General features: G+C 45.9%; 2 protein-coding genes across 5 annotated transcripts; one reads left to right on the forward strand and one right to left on the reverse strand.

Moving 5' to 3' along the window:
* LOC8080735 (methionine aminopeptidase 1B, chloroplastic) lies at window positions 5828-17508 on the forward strand. Of its 4 annotated transcripts, none has more exons than XM_021454090.1 (11): window positions 5828-5995; window positions 7166-7262; window positions 14071-14302; window positions 14407-14568; window positions 14654-14695; window positions 14779-14850; window positions 15129-15208; window positions 15490-15587; window positions 16244-16291; window positions 16603-16846; window positions 16957-17508. In XM_021454090.1, the coding sequence occupies exons 1-10, from the start codon at window positions 5896-5898 to the stop codon at window positions 16746-16748; spliced, it is 1077 nt and encodes a 358-aa protein (XP_021309765.1). In that variant the 5' UTR covers window positions 5828-5895; the 3' UTR covers window positions 16749-16846; window positions 16957-17508. The 4 variants fall into 4 exon arrangements, with proteins under 4 accessions (XP_021309765.1, XP_002460753.1, XP_021309766.1 ...); XM_002460708.2 differs by having other exon boundaries at window positions 5830-5995; window positions 7181-7262; XM_021454092.1 differs by lacking the exons at window positions 5828-5995; window positions 7166-7262 and adding an exon at window positions 13372-13488.
* On the reverse strand, window positions 10312-13309 carry LOC110432892. Its single transcript, XM_021454011.1, has 2 exons — window positions 10436-13309; window positions 10312-10371 (listed from the first exon to the last, which is right to left on the reverse strand). The coding sequence occupies exons 1-2, from the start codon at window positions 13256-13258 to the stop codon at window positions 10312-10314; spliced, it is 2883 nt and encodes a 960-aa protein (XP_021309686.1). The 5' UTR covers window positions 13259-13309.

Below are 18867 nucleotides of genomic sequence, written 5' to 3' on the forward strand. Positions count from 1 at the left end.
TTAGCGACTACAAGAGGAACAACGAATGGAAGGGATGGTGTAAAGTTGGCCATAATGGCGGACTGCTTGGGCTCCGGCACGTCTAGTGTACAATGGTGTATTCTGTCTTATGCTTCTGTTGTAATATGATGATGTAATCTTAAAAATACACTGTCTCATGTCTGACTCTGGTTCTCTTGGGCACACTGATCTGGTGCTACTGTTGGACGCTACCAATCTATTCAGCAGTGTTTTTCTCTGACAACAAATTAGTCAACAATACTTACTACCATAATTTATCAGCCAAACAAATAAGGCGGACAATTAAAATCATTTGTCATATATCATAATGTTCTATACCTCATGTACGTACTCGAGCTATCAGTGTCTCCATTTCTCAAGGTCAAACGTATTTCCTCCGAGCCACACTGCCTGCCGCCGGTGCACGCATCCGATCCGTCGTCGCACAGAAGATCCCAACATGATCTCCGCACTTGCATACAGTCTGACGACAACAGGGTCACTAATCACGCGACAACTCACCTTAGGGCCTGTTTAGATTAAGAACGAAAATTTTTGAGGTGTCACATCGGATGTGTCGGAAGGATGTCGGAAGAGGTTTTTAGAAACTAATAAAAAAACAAATTACATAGCTCGTCAGGAAACTGCAAGACAAATTTATTAAGCATAATTAATCTGTCATTAGCATATATAGGTTACTGTAGCACTTAAGGCTAATCATAGAGTAACTAGGCTTAAAAGATTCGTCTCGCGATTCTTAACTAAACTGTGTAATTAGTTTATTTTTTATCTATATTTAATGTTCCATACATGTGTCCAAAGATTCGATGGGATGGATGAAAAAATTTTGGGTGGGGAACTAAACAGGGCCTTACCCCCGACCCCTGTCGTCAGTGCCGTCACGCAGCAGAAAAGAAAACCCACACGAAGATTCGTCGCGTCTGCGCGCCGCTAGCCTTTCCGCCGGAGACCGGAGTGGACCGTGCACGGTGGACGCGCGCTGCCGTCAAATGCCTACTACTCGTGACTCGGCAGCTCGCCGTTGCCTCCTGGAAGAATCCAAGACAGGTCGGGGATTCACTGTGGCCGCACACCACCTTACGTTGAGACAGCCAGCACCAGATTCATTCCCGATTGGCGGCGATGCGAGAAAAGCGGCAAAAGCGCGATGCGCAGCGGCCAGCGGGCGATGATAAAAAGGGGAATAAATAGATAAATTATTGGACCTGGCGGCTGTTCTGCATTGCATTGCAGTTGCAGGTGGCTCCTGGTTCTGGCCTGGGGGCAGATCCGTTCCGTTTGGGGGTCAAAAGCTCGCCACAAGGGCCGCTTTACGAATTATTACGCAGTGTGAGTGGTTGTTGCGCGCGTTCGTCTTTTGTGAACACGTAGCTTTCATGACGATCGAGAACGGGAAATCATCGAGAAGAAGTAGCACCGGAATGGAAACTCTGGATCAGTACTGTTCTTTGTCCTCGGAGTCTTATTTTTTTGAATAATTGTCCTCTGAGTTTTTTTTTCCAATGCAAGATTTAACATATCGATGATCAGGGGCGAATCCAGGATATTGTGTTACTGGGGTCAAGGACTAAACAACGGAGTCAAACACATATTAATTCTCTATTTGAAAGAATAATTTGCAGGTGGATTAAAGAGCTTTAAGTAAATTTCTAGCAAGTTATCGGGGTCAGCTGACCCCAATGGATCCACATAGATCCGCCCCTGTTGATGATGCAGGTCATCCACCATTTTTCATTTCCCTCCACTATTTGATGTTACGGATCTTTGTGATTTTATCTGAAAATTTATAGAGTGACGTATTATAATTTAGGAAGGAGACAATACTATTCAAGGACAATAAAATGTTAGAGATGGAGGAATACGATGATGCTATAGATGGAAATAGGTTGACCCGGCCCTAGCCTTAGACTTGGCCCCGTGGCCTCAAGGCCAATTTTAGAGGCCATGGGTAGACATATATTTCCCTAGATACTATGGTCTAGATTCGAATAATTTTCTACAATCATAAACTATGAATACTATCAATACTTTTAAGAAAAAATAAGATTAAATAATATCACAACAATATATTAAGATTATTAGCAATGCATGAAATTAAATAAGTTTGCAAGTGAACCATGATTTTATTTTTATAATTTTTACTCCCAAAATATGATATTCCCCCAGTACTTCTAAGCACGAACAGTCTTACAAGTTATGACCAATTGTATTTATTCATTTTTTTGAGAACATCAATAAGTTAAAAGAAAATTTTTATTAATATGATGAGTAAGTTGACCTATGGTGCCCATTGGGTCAATAGGTTCGGACCCTATAGAATTTAGGGCTTGAGCACCTATAACCCATTAGCCCTATATGGGTCAGGTCAACTACCCAATGGGTCGACCCGATCCATTCTGATCCATAGTTGATGCTTTGGAATCAAAGATGATGGAACCAGAGAAGCTTGGATGGAGAAACATGGACCTCTCAACTACATGCAAATAGCAGGCGGTTCCATTAGGGCACTCACAATGCAAGACTCTATCACAGAGTCCAAGACAATTAATTACATGTTATTTATGGTATTTTGCTGATGTGGCAGCATATTTATTGAAGAAAGAGGTAGAAAAAATAAGACTCCAAGTCTTATTTAGACTCCAAGTCCACATTGTTCAAGGTAATAAATAACTTTAGACTCTATGATAGAGTCTGCATTGTGAGTACCCTTAGCAGTATCGGAGGACCGGGATCCTGCAACCCCTCGGCTCACGGAAGTTATTTAGGGCTTGTTTGGCACAGCTCAACTTCACTAGTAAAACTGTTTTTTTAGAAAATAGCTTCATGAGTGACTTTCTAGATGAAGCTGAGCTGTTTTGGAAAAAGTGTTTGGCAAAATAGCTTCACCAACTACTTCATACATAGTTGAGAGAGAGAAATGAGAGAGAAGCTGCAATAAGCTACTTTTTTCTAGCTTCATCCAACTTATGTATTTGTGAGAGGAGGAAAAAAACAGCTTCACCCATGAAACTGTTTTGGAAATAAGTGTTTGGCAAAAAAAAAACAGCTCACAACAGCTCATGAAGCTGTTGTGAGCTGTACCAAACAGACCCTTATTGTGAGGAGATGGTTATCCATTAATATCAGTAGTGTAGCGTCGTTTTAGCTATGGACTAGTTGAAAGTTAGTAGAAGGTTTGAGTATCATGCTTGTGGCGTACAGTTAGAATACGTTGGTAAGACATTTGCCTTCTGTAATAAAGCAGGGGAAATCTGATTTCTACATTTTTTTTAAAAAAAAGGGGAAGAAAGTCTATAGGTAGAAATTATACAGACATGGCAAAAAGAATGGATGGCGTTTGCCCAACCAGTCAAAATCACGGGCATCTCCCACTGTATTTGTCCTGCTCCCACTATGGATATTCTTTACTACAACTTGCATATATAGTGTTCTCAATCACGTTCACGTGAGACGACGGGGACTTCCACAACAGCCGTGCATCCTCTTGTCTTGCACAGCAGCACAGCTGCTCAATTAGTGTCTGATCCGTGTGGTGCTCGCTTGCCCTTTCGCTAAGTGGTTACAGTTTTTTTTTTCTGATCTTGTGACTGGTGGCTACGACACGCCGTATATGCATGGTGTCCCCACTGCTATTTTTTGATCGCCTGGTCGATCCGTCGTCCATGCATCAGGTGATGAAGACGCGAGAACTTGCTATCAGTCCAGCAAGCCAACGAGACGTGGCAAACACGAGCTGCCGCTTCTGATTGCTTTTGTCATGTGGATGCGGATGAAATGGGAGGCCGGTGACTGATTTGGCTCGATCTACTTCTTTTATTTAAGAACACGGAGACTTGTGCGGTCCCTTGGGCTTGGAGAGGCTTGTGAAGGCATGGATATGGATGGCATGCTTTATCTTTATTATTATTTATTATTGATGATTTTAACTACTCTCTTCGTTCTAAATTATAAATTTACTTGACCTTTTTAGTAGATAAATTTTACTATATATTTAGTAGTTTACCAAAAGATAAATTAATGCAACTTATAATTTAGAATCAAGGGAATAGGTAATGACATTAACTTATGTTCTAAAGTAAACTTCTCTAATTTTATTTGAGTTTATAGAAAAAATACATCAACATCTATAATATTTAGTTTGTTTTATTAAATTTATTATCAAATTATTTCGGTACTGCATCTATTTGAAATTTTACATGTTCATATATTTTTCTAAATATATTATATAAATTGAGATGCGTGTAGTTTTTTAGAAACGATGAGTACCAGATCAATTCTCACAACACAAACCCAGTCACATCAATACAGCTTAAGACACAGACAAGCAATTATCATGCCTGTTCGTTTAATTACTTTAACAATTTCTGCATCAAAACATGGATTGCTTGGTGCAAAGCAAAACCGACGGCGCTTTAGATGAATTATTGTTTGCTCGATCTTTGATCGGCATGTCCTTTTGTGGATGAAAGGATATTCTGCATGATCCTTTGCACTGTAATGCCTGCATTTTTTTTTCAAGAGGGAAATTCTTCGTTCTTGGTCAGGAAATGATTCATAGCTCCATGGTGACATCTGATGATGTACATTCCCCGCCTTGTCCATGTCATTTGTGTGACCTCTTCAGATTAGTCCTGTTTTGGGTGGTTGTTAGTTGTTACCTTAGGTTGATATAAACCAATCATTCATCCAGTACATGAGCATGGACACCACGCACCACATGACTAGATTCTTAGATCCTTTTTTGCGCTGTCGTGTGGACCTTGCCAGCAGCATCTCGGCACTGTGGACGGTGGTTCTCTCTCTCTCTCTATACCAGCCCGGGGAGCTCATCAATTTTCATGCCTAGAGCTACTATTTAAGAGTATAAAATATCCATGTAGATCAAATATTGATACGTAATAAAGCTAGCATATAAAAGCATAATTTTAAATGATATTTCGATCACACGCTTAAATTCACAATATACTCATGGAAGCAAGAAACTAGTAAGAGAAAAACTAACTAATGGTGATTTGGTCTATCCTAGCCTATTATATCTTCATCAACAATAACAATGTGAACCTAACCGCACATACAAATATGACATCATACCGGTTTCTCTAGTTTGAGATAATGGAGACAATTGCACGTACAACTGTTAGCTTTCGGTTCTAGGTTCGAATCATTCCGGATTGGCCAGTTCTACAAACCAGACTGACATGCTGTTTGTGTCTTGATGATGCAACGACGGACAAAGTTCTGAGCGTTGATGGTACTGAAACACTCGAAATCTCGAATGAGCCTCATTATGATGCAAAAGGATGATATTATTGTCATGCGGGAATGCAACGATGAGATTTTCACAAACACACGCCAATCCAATCAGCGCACTCCAGCTCATTAGGCTTTCTAAAAAATTTTGCAAAATTTTTCATATTTTTCGTCACATCGAATTTTTAGACGTATACATGGAGTATTAAATATAGATAAAAATAAAAACTAATTACACAGTTTGATTGGAATTGACGAGACGAATCTTTTGAGTCTAGTTAGTCTATGATTAGACAATACTTTTTAAATACAAACGAAATTGGTACTGTTTACATTTACAAAATATTTTGCAACTAAACAAGGGCTAGGCTAGGCCCGTCAATCGAACTGAAAAAAAAATTTGCCGCCGCGATGCGGGCTAGTGGTCACTACTCACTAGTGACTAGTCAACGAGGAGAGTGCTTTGAGATTGGAGAAATGAGCGTGATGCGTTTGTAGGATGAGGACGGGGTCGCGGGTGGGCCCGTGGGCTTATCCCCTTCCCTGCTTCGCCTCGTCTTCTCTTCTCGACTAAACCTCGACACCTCTCTGCCCTCCGTTCCTCGCTCACACCTGTGTTCTTCCATGGCCGGGCTCGGCGCGGGACTGGGAGCGCGCCCCTCCGCCGCCTTCGAGGCCGGGAGGTTCCAGCCTCTCGCTGCCCCTCTCCGCCCCGTCCGCTCCGGTACGGATACACACTCTTCCCCCTTCACTTCTCTGCTCGCTCGCCCATGTTCTCTGCCTCTGCGTGTCAATTCGTAATACTACATAGCTTCGTTGCCGGCTCGCATGTCAGTGTTCTTACCGACGGTGAACATTCATACGAGATCATGTGCTAGGATTCAGAGAACCGTGGCACGTTGCGCGGCATGCTTCGTACGAATTTCAAGTGCTGTAGTATTATATTTCTATGTTTTTTTTTTGAGGAAACAGGAGGGGCGATGGCCCCTACTGGAATTTATTAAGCAAAAATGTAAAGCAATTACAAATACAGATCAAAAAAAGAAAAGGTCAGAAGAAAGAAAAGAGGAAGTTCAGAGCTAGCAAGCCGCAAATTCTGAACCAGTTGTACACCACAAATGATCTAAAAAATTAAGGAATAGCACTTATCCAATTTTCTAATCTTGGTGAATAGGCTTTCTTGGCACGCAGCAAAAGAGCATCCATTTCCAGGAGAAACAAATTCTTGCAGCTCTGTGTCGAGGCATTGACAATTATATTTCTATGTTCATGTTCTACAGCACTATCCTAGGTTTTGTCGTTGCTTGATGAGCTAATTGTTGGCTTTATCCGTTTTCATTTGAAAATTGAGTTTGAGTTTTTTTTTTGATGAAACGAAAATTGAGTTTGAGTTTTCACGAGATTTCACCAATTTATCTGATTGCCACCTATTTGCCTTTTGTGGCAGTAACAGTTGAGTTTTGTGTGAACCTAAATTTGTCAGTCTATACAAAGGAGAGACTAGCTTGGTCAGTTATATGCCTCCCTTATATGCCAGGACTGAGATTGAAAGTTATCTTTATGTCGTGCTGCATAGGAAGCAGACTCACGTGTCTTCATGCCATTTAAATGATGTTATTGCCACTTGCCCTTAACACCCTACATGGTTATCAGACACTTCTAGTAAGCAATACTCTCATCTCCATATCTGTTTCTGCACATGCAAATATCCAGTTTGTTTTCTCGCTGTTTGAAGGTGCAACTATGGAACCATCCAATGGCTTTGGATGGATCGTACTGCTCTAGATAGTTGTGAAGTTGGAGTCCCTATGTCATTATCAGCGAAGACATTTTTTTGTGTGTAGGTTACTACTAAGGCCATTTTGCTACAACTGTGCCTAACTGATTCTCCCAGTTTGCATTGTTGCAGGCAAATTCATAGTGCCAAAGAGATGCTTCACTGTGTCAAGTAGGCTCACATGGGTGGAAGATGAGCTTATGGAGATAAGGAAGTATGTTTTTCTTCTACTCCTATGCTGGTTTTAAGCCCCCTTTTTTTCCAGGTTAAAGTTCTTTTTTCAACGTGAAACTTGCATGGCAATCTGATTTTCAATCCTGAACTATGAAAACCAATACCAGACATTCTACAACTATCAAAACTGGATGGAACACTACCCAAACTGGTGTAAAGCGGCTTCCAAGGACTTTTCTATTTCAATAAAAACAAAAATATAGTCTAGTCTCTAAAAATTCAAAACTAATTTATTTTAAAGTTTTTTAAAATATGAAATTAAAACCATTTTTTTTCTAAATCTGTTATCTAACCGCTAGTATAGTATGTAGTGATCTATTTATAGTTATTTAGAATTGATGTATTTCTTTTTTGGTTCCTATTGTTTGATTGCTCATAGTGGTGGTCATCATTTGTTTAAATTATTGTTTTGCACTATATCAGACCTAGATTGACCAGATGATACCAACCTCACAGATGCCATGCTCGACCACATGTATAGATCCTATTTAGACATGGCATGGTTAGCACTTTACTTTATTGCCTGATTAGGTTATAGAAAAGGCAGTTCCTTAAACATCTTGCAATCAAGGCCTTGTTTAGTTGCAACTTTTTTTTTGCAAAATGGATACTGTAGCATTTTCGTTTGTATTTGACAAATATTGTCCAATCATGGATTAACTAGGCTCAAAAGATTCGTCTCGCAAATTACAGGCAAAGTATGCAATTAGTTATTTTTTTAATATATATTTAATGCTCTATGCATATGTCGCAAGATTCGATGTGATGGGGAATCTTGAAAAATTTTGCAAAATTTTTGGGAAGCAAACAAGGCCCAACTAGTCATTCGATCAACATAAAGTAGATTGTAATTTGTTAAATAACAAGTGTGACTACGAGCAATAGAACAATTGGAACTGAAATAAATAAGTTCCAAATAACTCTAAGTAGATCAGCAAAAGATAACATTTTTAGGAAAAACAATTGGTACTAGTTTCATATTTTACCACTTAAAATAAATTAGTAATGAATCTTTAAAGTATAAACAAGATTTTATTGTTTTTAGGAAAAAAATAAAATAAAACTGCCTTGGAAACCACTTTGCACCGGTTAGGGGTGGTGTTTCATCTGGTTTTGATAGTTGCTAGGTGTTTGCTCTGCAAATTGGAGAAATGCACTTACCTTTTTTTTTATGGTCACAGGGATGAGAGCATACCCACCTGAATTTTCATTGGTTGAGTGTGGCAAACCGCACAGTTTATAAAAGCAACAGAAACACAACACATACAACAACACAAGCAATGACAAACTGTCAAGGTCCTCAAGACCTAGGGTAGGAGGACCGCGGCTACGGAGTTCGTAGCCTCTGTCCGTGGCTGCTGGTCGGGTTATGCCCCCAGACCTAGAGCACGTCGACGGGTTATGCCCCCTGCCGCCGGCTTGAGAGAGAAGAGGTAGGATAGATTGATATTTCTTTTATAAATCTCAAGGTCTGATTACACAGGCTTATATAGCCTTTAGTTCCAACAAACCTTCCTAAACTTTAGGACTAAGAAAGGAAAGCAACCAACTAGTAAAGGGAAACAACCAACTAAATCTTTTATTCCCTACAATCCTAGCCGCCTAGCCTGTTTCCCTGCTGACCCAGGCGCTCAGCGCGTTCTGCTGCGCGACGGACGTCGCGCGCCCTGCGGCGACGCGAGTACATGCGCCCGTACATGACATCTCTCCCCTCCTCGAGAGGCAGCTCGTCCTCGAGCTGAAATAGAGGATAGGCAGCTCGGAATGTGTCAAGATCCTCCCATGTCGACGATGCTGGTGACGCTCCTTTCCAGAGAATGAGGACCTGGCGCACGCCTCGTGCCAGGCGCGTCTTGACTGCGCGCTCGGGCTCAGGACTGACAGCGCCGTGACGGACTTGGGGCAGCGCTGGCGGCTCCGGCGGGGGTCACCATGGAACTTCTTGAGTAGCCCGACATGGAACACGTCATGAAGGCGAGCTTGGGGAGGCAAGGCCAAGCGAACGGCGACGTCGTTGATGAGCTCGACGACGCGGTACGGACCGTAGAACCGCGGCTTCAGCTTGCCCTTAGACGACTGCGGCAGAGACGCCACCGGCCTGTGACGAAGTCGAAGCAGGACCCAGTCCCCCACCAGGAAGATGACCGGACGGTGGCTGCGGTCGTAGGCGCGCTTCTGTACAGCCTGGGCCTGCTCCAAGCGATGTCGAATGTCGTCGATGAACTCCGCACGCTCGGCCAAGGACTGTGCCACAGCCGGCACACGAGTTGCTCCCTGTTCGTAGGAGCGCAGGGAGGGCGGGTCGCGCCCGTACACAACGCGGAACGGCGTCTCCCGCAGCGACGACTGAAAGGCGGTGTTGAAGACATATTCCGCCCAAGGCAGCCAGCGCAGCCAGTCGCGTGGCCGGTCACCTGTCAAACAGCGAAGGTACATTACAATGACCTTGTTAGCGGACTCCGACTGCCCGTCGGACTGTGGGTGGAACGCCGAAGACATCTGCAGCTTTGTGCCGCTCAAACGCAGCAGCTCCCTCTAGAAGTTGGAGGTGAACACCGGGTCACGGTCGGAGACGATGGACTGCGGGATGCCGTGCAGCCGCACGATGTCGGTGAAGAAAGCTTGGGTCACTGTCTCGGCCGAGTATGGGTGCGCCAGGGGCAGGAAGTGGGCGTACTTGCTGAAGCGGTCGACGACCGTCAAGATGACGGACTTGCCCTTGACACGCGGCAGCGCCTCGACGAAGTCCATGGCGATGTCCGTCCAAACACCCTGCGGAACAGGAAGGGGCAACAGCAGGCCCGCAGGGTGCAGCTGCTCCGGCTTGTTGCGCTGGCACACCGCACACGCGCGGACGAAGTCCTGCACCACCCGTTTCATGTGAGGAAAATGAAAATCCCGGCGGAGACGATGCAGGGTGCGCTGAACGCCTTCATGTCCTTCTTCGTGGACAGCCAGCAAGATTTCCTGCAGCAACGGGGAGCCCGGTGGTAGGTACAGACGGCCCCCGTAGTGAACAAGGCCGTCCGTCACGGCCCACGGCAAGGTCCGGGCGCCGCTCCCGATGTCGTCCAGCAGGGCCGCAAGGGCTGGGTCGGTGGAGTGAGCTTGGCGGAGACGCGCGATGAAGTCGAAGCGTGGCCCGGACAGCACCAAGACGACGCCCTCCTCCGGGGTGTCGCGGCGGGAGAGGGCATCCGCCACGGCGTTGGTGTGTCCCGGCTTGTACTCCACGGCGAAGTCGAAGCCGAGGAGCTTGCCCACCCAATGGTGCTGCGGTATGGTGGACAGCCGCTGATCCAACAGGTACTTGAGGCTGTAGTGGTCCGTCTTGACCAAAAAACGACGCCCCCACAGGTACGGCCTCCAGTGGCGGACGGCCTGGACAAGCCCAATCAACTCCCGCTCGTAGGCGGCGAGAGCGCGGTGCCGGGGAGCCACGGGCCGGCTGAAGAAGGCTACCGGGTGGCTGTCCTGGACCAGCACCGCCCCGAAGCCGTGAGACGAAGCGTCGCACTCGACGACGAACGTCTTGGAGAAGTCCGGCATGGCGAGGACCGGAGCCGTGGTGACCGCCTCCTTGAGGGCGGCAAACGCAGCAGCCGCATCTGCTGTCCAGGAGAAGCCGTCCTTCCGGAGAAGAGCGGTGAGTGGTGCGGCGATGGAGCCGTAGTGGTGGACGAACTTCCGGTAATACCCGGCCAGGCCTAGGAAGCCTCGTATCGCGCGGGCTGAACGGGGCAGCGGCCAGTCGCGCACTGCCTGCACCTTGGCTGGGTCCATGGCGACGCCCGCCGCGGACACGACGTGGCCGAGGTACGCGACGGAGGAAGCAGCGAAGGCGCACTTGGATCGCTTGACGAAGAGCTGGTGCTGCTGGAGCGCCCCGAAGACGGCGCGCAGGTGCCGCAGATGGTCTGCCCATGTATGACTGTAAATCAAAATGTCGTCAAAAAATACCAGCACAAAACGGCGAAGGAACGGCCTCAGGACGTCGTTCATCAGGGCCTGGAACGTGGCAGGAGCGTTGCAAAGCCCAAACGCCATGACCAGGAACTCATATAGGCCGTCATGAGTGCGGAACGCCGTCTTGTGGATATCGCTCGGCCGCATGCGGACCTGATGGTAACCTGAGCGTAGGTCAAGCTTGGTGAAGAAACACGCCCCATGGAGCTCGTCCAAGAGCTCATCGACGACGGGGATCGGGAAGGCGTCCTTGACCGTGAGCGCATTGAGCGCCCTGTAGTCCACGCAGAAGCGCCACGAGCCGTCCGGTTTCTTGACGAGGAGGACCGGGGACGAGAACGCGGAGTCGCTGCGCCGGACGATGCCTTGCTCGATCATGGCCGCGCATTGCCGCTCCAGCTCGTCTTTGTGCGCCGCCGGGTAGCGGTATGGTCGGACGGCCACCGGTAGCGCGCCCTCCTTGAGCACGATGCTGTGGTCGCGAGAACGCTGCGGAGGTAATCCGACGGGCTCGGCGAAGAGGCCCCCGAACGCGGACAGCAGCTCGTCCAGTAGGGCTGCTGGGGACGTGATGGCGGCGATGTGCGTGGTCTGGGGTGCAGAGATGTCTGCCCAGCACACGGGGCGGCCATGGCGTGTGAAGGCCACGGTGCGGGTGGCGAAGTCCCAGACCATCTTCCCCAAGGTGACCATCCACTGGGTGCCGAGGACGACGTCGTAGCCGGCGAGCGGCATGACGTATAGGTCGACGCAGAACTCCTCGCCGTCGATGGACAGCGGCGCCTGGCGGAGAACGCCAGGGCACGAGATGCGCTCCCCGTTGGCCACCATAGCGGAGAGGCGGGAGCCGGAGTCGATGGTGAGGCCGGTTGATGCAGCAGCCGCCTCGGCGATGAAATTGTGCGTGGACCCCGTGTCCAGGAGGGCCGTGAATGACGCAGCCCCAATGGTGACGCGCACCTGCATGGAATCACAGACAGGCATACCGGTGACGGCCCGAAGGGAGAACACCGGTGCATCCTGCTCAGCCGGCGCGTCCTGTTCTGCTGGAGCGCCCTCCTCGATCTCCACGCCGCCGAGGTAGAAGAGCCGGCGACAGACGCGGTTGTGGCCTCTGGAGTAGGGTTCGTTGCAGTTGTAGCAGAGGCCGAGCCGACGACGTTCCGCCTGCTCCTCGGTGGAAAGTCGCTTCGCCTGGGCGCCCGCGCCACGCGCCGGCGGGGGAGCAGGGAGGGCCGGCACAGGGGCCGGGGGAGCCGGGGCTGGCAACGCCAGCAGCGGCTGGGGCGCTGGCAGGGCTGGTCGCGGGGCCGGCGCTGGTAGAGGCGCGCGGTGGGCAGCCCTGGGCGGGGGCTGGCTGAGGCGGTCCAGCACCATCAACTCCACTTGGCGTGCCAAGCTCATCGCTGCGTTGAGCGTCTCGGGGTTGTGGAGACGCACGGCGTGGCTCAACGGCGGTAGGAGGCCCCCGGTGAAGAGCTGCACCCGTTGTGCCTCCTCCATGCGGCCAGCGCGGGGGAGAAGCTCCTGGAAACGGTTGGCATAATCCTCGACGGAGCCCGTGCGGCGGCACTCGGCGAGCTCGAAGAAGGGTGCCGAACGGAGGGCTGGACCGAATCGCAAGTTGAGGAGGTCCTTGAACCTGCCCCAAGGCGGCGTGCCTTCGTCCTCCTGCAGCTGGATGAACCAGAGGTGGGCGACACCCTCCAGCTGGTAGGAAGCCATCCAAACGCGCTCCTCCGGCATAGTGCGCTGCTGCCTGAAGTAGGACTCGCACTTGTTGATGAAGAGCATGGGGTCCGACTTGCCGTCAAAGCGAGGAAAGTCGAGCTTCTGGAACTTGGGGGGTCTGTCGAGATCCCGCTGCCCGTCGGTGCGGCCACCGCCGCCGGTCTCCGAAAAGGACGACCTGTCCTTCAGGCCCTCCATCTCGGCCTTCATCGCGGACATGTCGGTGGTGAGGGCTTGCAGCTTCTCCATGAGGTCGGCGAGGGTGGGCTGATCAGCCATGGGTGACGGATTGGAGGTGGACAGGGGCGAGGGAGGGTGGCTGGGAGGTGCTGTGGAAGCGGATCGGGAGACTCTGGATACCAGGTTGTCAAGGTCCTCAAGACCTAGGGTAGGAGGACCGCGGCTACGGAGTTCGTAGCCTCTGTCCGTGGCTGCTGGTCGGGTTATGCCCCCAGACCTAGAGCACGTCGACGGGTTATGCCCCCTGCCGCCGGCTTGAGAGAGAAGAGGTAGGATAGATTGATATTTCTTTTATAAATCTCAAGGTCTGATTACACAGGCTTATATAGCCTTTAGTCCCAACAAACCTTCCTAAACTTTAGGACTAAGAAAGGAAAGCAACCAACTAGTAAAGGGAAACAACCAACTAAATCTTTTATTCCCTACAATCCTAGCCGCCTAGCCTGTTTCCCTGCTGACCCAGGCGCTCAGCGCGTTCTGCTGCGCGACGGACGTCGCGCGCCCTGCGGCGACGCGAGTACATGCGCCCGTACATGACACAAACATAGGAAGGCTCAGAGAGCTCCTTTAAGCTCTTGGCAGTTTGCCAGTTCCTTTATATCTAGATGTTTAGCAATATCCAGAGTCCTTGGTCAAGATACTGGATCCTGAATTTCCTGTAATATTTGACTATCGACTAGTTCATATGCATCTTCATATGATAATCTTGCAGTTTATGATTTATCTACATTAAACTATTACACCAAGTTCTCTGACAAAATAAAAACAACTAATACACCAAGACCAACTTTCACCATGTGTCATATATTTAATGATTCTGCTAACAGACCAATACACTTCCACCTTTGAAGGTCACAAGAGCAAAGTTCAATAAAATCAAAGAAAAGGCCACCTTTGAGGCGTGGAAAGGTCTCCCCACAACTTCCTGTACCAGGGCACATTCCAAGACCATCTTATGTTGGTTCAAAAGGATTGCCAGAACTATGCAAGGGCCAATTACACGATGCTCAAGGGATTACTGGAATGAGAGCTGCTTGCAAACTTGCTGCCCGTGTTCTGGACTTTGCTGGGACTTTAGTTAAGGTAGGCATATTCATTTACAGATGACTAGATTCTTTCTGTTATCTAACTCAATTCTTAGCTTTCTATAATTTAATAATGCAGTATTTGTTTCAATCTCATCCTAGCCATCCATTACTACAAATGAAATTGACGCAGCAGTTCATAATATGATCATCGAGGCTGGTGCTTATCCTTCTCCACTTGGCTATCGTGGATTTCCTAAAAGTATATGTACATCAGTAAATGAGTGTGTCTGTCATGGGATACCTGATTCAACTCAGCTGCAGGTTACGGATAATGAAATTTACCTCTCATCATCTCTATTCAGTGTAGTACCTAAGTATCATGGGCTAATGAAGTCTTCTGCTGCAGAATGGGGATATTATAAACATTGATGTAAATGTGTTCCTGAATGTAAGAAACCTCTCCTAAAATGTGGGCCAATCAAATTGGATGATGTTTCCCATTTGTAACTAGTTTGGTATGTTCCTCAACAGGGATACCATGGGGGTACCTCCAGAACATTTGCATGTGGACAGGTGGATGATTCTATCAAGCATTTTCTCAATGTAAGCCATTATTGCTGTGTGGTTCATTCAGTAATCAAATAGCTGCTCTGATCTGCATAATGCACATTTTTTGCTGTTTTTGTGCTGTGTGTATGTCTGATTTTCACGAACATTTGTAATATCAGTTCCAGTTTAAAAATCTCTTGGAGCCAAATGGTCCAGAAAGGTTTTCCATCTGTGTTATATCAATGGTTCTCTTTACTTTGTGTTTTATTGACCAGATGATTCTTTCCTACATCAGAACATGCACAAGTGATATTTATTTATTTTTGTATCAGGCAGCTGAAGAATGCTTGGAGAAGGGCATTTCTGTCTGCAGGGATGGTGTGAACTACAGAAAGATTGGCAAGAAAATAAGGTTCTTTGTTTGTTTTATCATAAAGTTCAGAGAACCGAAGTAGTTTTCATACACTTGGTTGCTGTTTGATTCAAGTTGTGTTACTCAGGTTAAATTGAATAAAGCGTGAGCAAAAAGATCGACATAGTATCTATGATGAATCACATGTGGACCTAAAATATAAAGACAGCTGATTTCATTGATATAGCTTTGCATAACGTGTGGCTGATTTTGATTTTATGATAAAAAGTATGCATCTAATTTGTTTCTGTGATAACACATGCATTTTTTCTCTATTTCAGCAAGCTTGCCTATTTTTATGGCTATTATGTGGTGGAACGTTTTGTTGGGCATGGGATTGGAACTACGTATCATTCTGAGCCACTTATCCTACATCATGGTGGGTACCATTTTTGACATTTAAACCTAATTTAGTATTGACATTTTGTTTCATTATATAATAATAACTCGTGGAGTGTGGCTTCTCGTATCAATAGATTTACTGGTTTCCTGCTCAGATGTCCTAAATTTTCAATTCCATTGCTTGCTACTTGCTAGGCACATTTGCTTGTTTAGACTGACAATATTAGTACTAAGCATTTTAGCTACATTTAAGCTTAAATTATCACTAAACCTCTTTTCCTATCTTAATTGAAAGGCAGAGCTCCTGCTAGTTTGTTCGAAAAAAAAAATTTTAATTATCGCTGGCAAGATGGAAACATTTTTTTTCCTTGCAAAACTGTCTATGCTGTCATTAGATGCCAATTTATCTTGATTTTCACTGGTTAGACCATTGAAGTTCAGGGATCAATGAAACCCCCATCACCAGTCCAGGTTTGAAAGCTGGCCCAAACTCCTTGAGAACAAAATCAGGGGGATGTCTCTTCCCCTAGTTGAGTTTTTTGGGGTCATTAGATGCACTTTATATCGTTTCCAAGCATACTGATTTGATATTTCCTATCCATCTTAAGACGTGCCTTCAGTAGCTCCAGTGTCCTGTTGAAACAATGCATGAATTTTAGTATACATGAGACTAATGAATTCTTGGTTTTGTAGCCAACGAAAACTCAGGGCGAATGGTTGAGGGCCAAACATTTACAGTTGGTATGTGCTATCCATTGTCTTTCTCAATTGTATGTTTGGACTTCCAAATGTGCTATCCATTGTCTTTCTCAATTGTATGTTTGGACTTCCATTTTTAGTTAATTGGTTGATGCCCTTAAGAATAGTCTGGTGGAGATTTCCTAGTGGTTGCCGTTTCTTGAACATGTTTATGGGGAAAACTTGGCATAAAGATAATACCATGAACGTAGAAAATGTCATAATGGACCTTGGAAGTAATTGTGCATGCTCTTGCATATCATGTAGACAAAATATTTCATATGAAGTTTAAATATCATGATGGAATTCTGCAGAACCTATACTTACAATGGAGAAAACAGAGTGTGTTACATGGGAAGATGGATGGACGACTGTCACTGCTGATGGTAGCTGGGCTGCTCAGTTTGAGCATACCATACTGGTCACTAGGAATGGTGTAGAAATATTGACGAAAGTTTGAGTTAGTCACTTAGTCTCCTGCCTGATTCTTATCAGAAGTGACTCATCCATTTTCCCAATGAGATGGCTGTGCAGCAATTCTCTACTAAAATGTTCTAGGTATGTTTTTCTTTGCTGCAGTTCTCAGCTATGGTTTTCTGTCCCAGGCATCCTGATCTTGCACATTGCTTGCTGCAATATTCATTTCATAGTTTTGAGAACTGTTGCAGGCCCACACATCGCGAAGGTTTTCCCCATGTAGCTAACTGGCAGGGTATAGGTGAGGGCACACATAGTCATAGTCACAGTTGCATCTCTGTCATTGACTCATTGCTGGTCTCCTGCTTGCTGGGGAAGTCCTGCCTCTGGATCCTAGAAGATATTCTGTCTATGAAATAGCACTGCTAACAGTTCAGTTTAGAAGATATTCTAGTAGATACTGTTCCAGTTCTGATACGGAAAAAATAATAATAATGCGTGCTACCTATTTAGAAGCACAGTTGGCAATGCTTGGTCCCAATGATTTTCTTTCGCCCGAACCTGTGCTTGTAGGGTTTGTTTTAGTCTGGTAACACAAGTTGTGTTGCACACCACACGAAATGGCCACAGGGCATTGGAACATGATTTGATCAGAGGTCACCGTTGCATTGTCATGGTTTATAGCTTGCTGAACCAGGCCAGTCTATTCTGAGCTGAAATGTTGTATTGCAGGCTGAACTTTAGTTGAAAGGGCTGCCTCAGAGAAATATCTTGCTTTTCAAACATTATTAGTTACCTTGATACTGTGTTGTCCATTTTTTAACCTACACGAATATTTTCAGTCGTTTTACCTACTTTAACATGGTTGCATGCCACTGTTAGCTTTACTGACGACCAAATCTCCAAATGCTTGGCCCCAGTAAGCAACTTGGACATTTGTCTGCTTCACATTCATGCCAATACTACTAGGCTGCCTTGTCCTTTAATACTTCAGGGACAGCAAATCTAGGCTACTGTCTTGTTGAGGGGAACTAGCATGTCATTTATCGCTGCCGCATGGGGATTGTGCTTGTTAAATTTCGGGTCCCTGGGCGTTTCCCAAAGTGGACGTGCCACTGAAGTGGTATAATCTGTGCCATTGGAAAGGCCAAACTTTATAACCTTAATTATTCAAACTTTATAATATACTGGAGTATATATCAGTATCATATTTAAGGTTATAAAGTTGGGTGTGGAAGTGTGAGGGTGGTTGGAAAGTTGGGTAGTTAGGAAAGAGGTAAGATGATGGAGAAAATAGTGCTATTATTAACTAAAGACGACAAGAAAACAAAAAAACGACATGAGGTTAGGACTTGATTTACTAGCACTACCACTGTGAAGATGGATCCCTATTCCCTAGAATCTCCAGTTAGATCGCCAAACCGGGAGAGGGAGAGGGAGAGGGCCTAGGAGGGTCGCGTTGTTGTTCTGTTTTGGTTGCATCGTAGAGAAAGGGAGTTGAGGAAGGCAGAAATGGTGAAAAGTCAGAGTAACAAGAGGTACAGGATATTTTCGAGCGATATCTAGCTAGAGGAATATGACTACATGAGGATTGAGCTTCAAGGGATGCATAATTTCTTGCCCTTACCCTGTTCACTTAAACAGTGAACGAAAAAATATCTTTTCTCATAACAAATCAACATCAGTAGCGACAGCCAAATTTCAACCAGCCGGACAGAGCAACATAGGAAGTATGACAATATGCTTTAAAAAACAATCAGTGATTGTCAAAAGCCAAAGTGAAAATACTAATACTCGTTATCTGTATGGCTACATGGAATTGATGAAATACTTTTTTTCGGGAAAAGGTATACAATTTATCTATATTTCTTCATCCTAGTTTCTTCTTCAATGAAATTCATGTGAAAAAAGAAACTGTAGTTTAAGCTGGGCACGAATTATTGCATAACCTTTGTTGGATCGTTACTACTGCGGCAAAATTGTCTTGGAAAAACAAGGGGGCCTAGCAAGCTGGCCAAGTATCCGTTCTAGGGTAGGCTCCCTTTAGCAGGATTTCTCGGGTGGCTTCAGAAATCGTTTGGAACTATTTTTTGTTAAACGAGGTAAAATAAAACAGCTTTATCGATGAAGTCCTTAAAAACAGGTTCTCACAAAACTTAAGT

Source organism: Sorghum bicolor, chromosome 2, assembly GCF_000003195.3.
Source record: "Sorghum bicolor cultivar BTx623 chromosome 2, Sorghum_bicolor_NCBIv3, whole genome shotgun sequence".
Lineage (NCBI taxonomy): Eukaryota > Viridiplantae > Streptophyta > Magnoliopsida > Poales > Poaceae > Sorghum > Sorghum bicolor.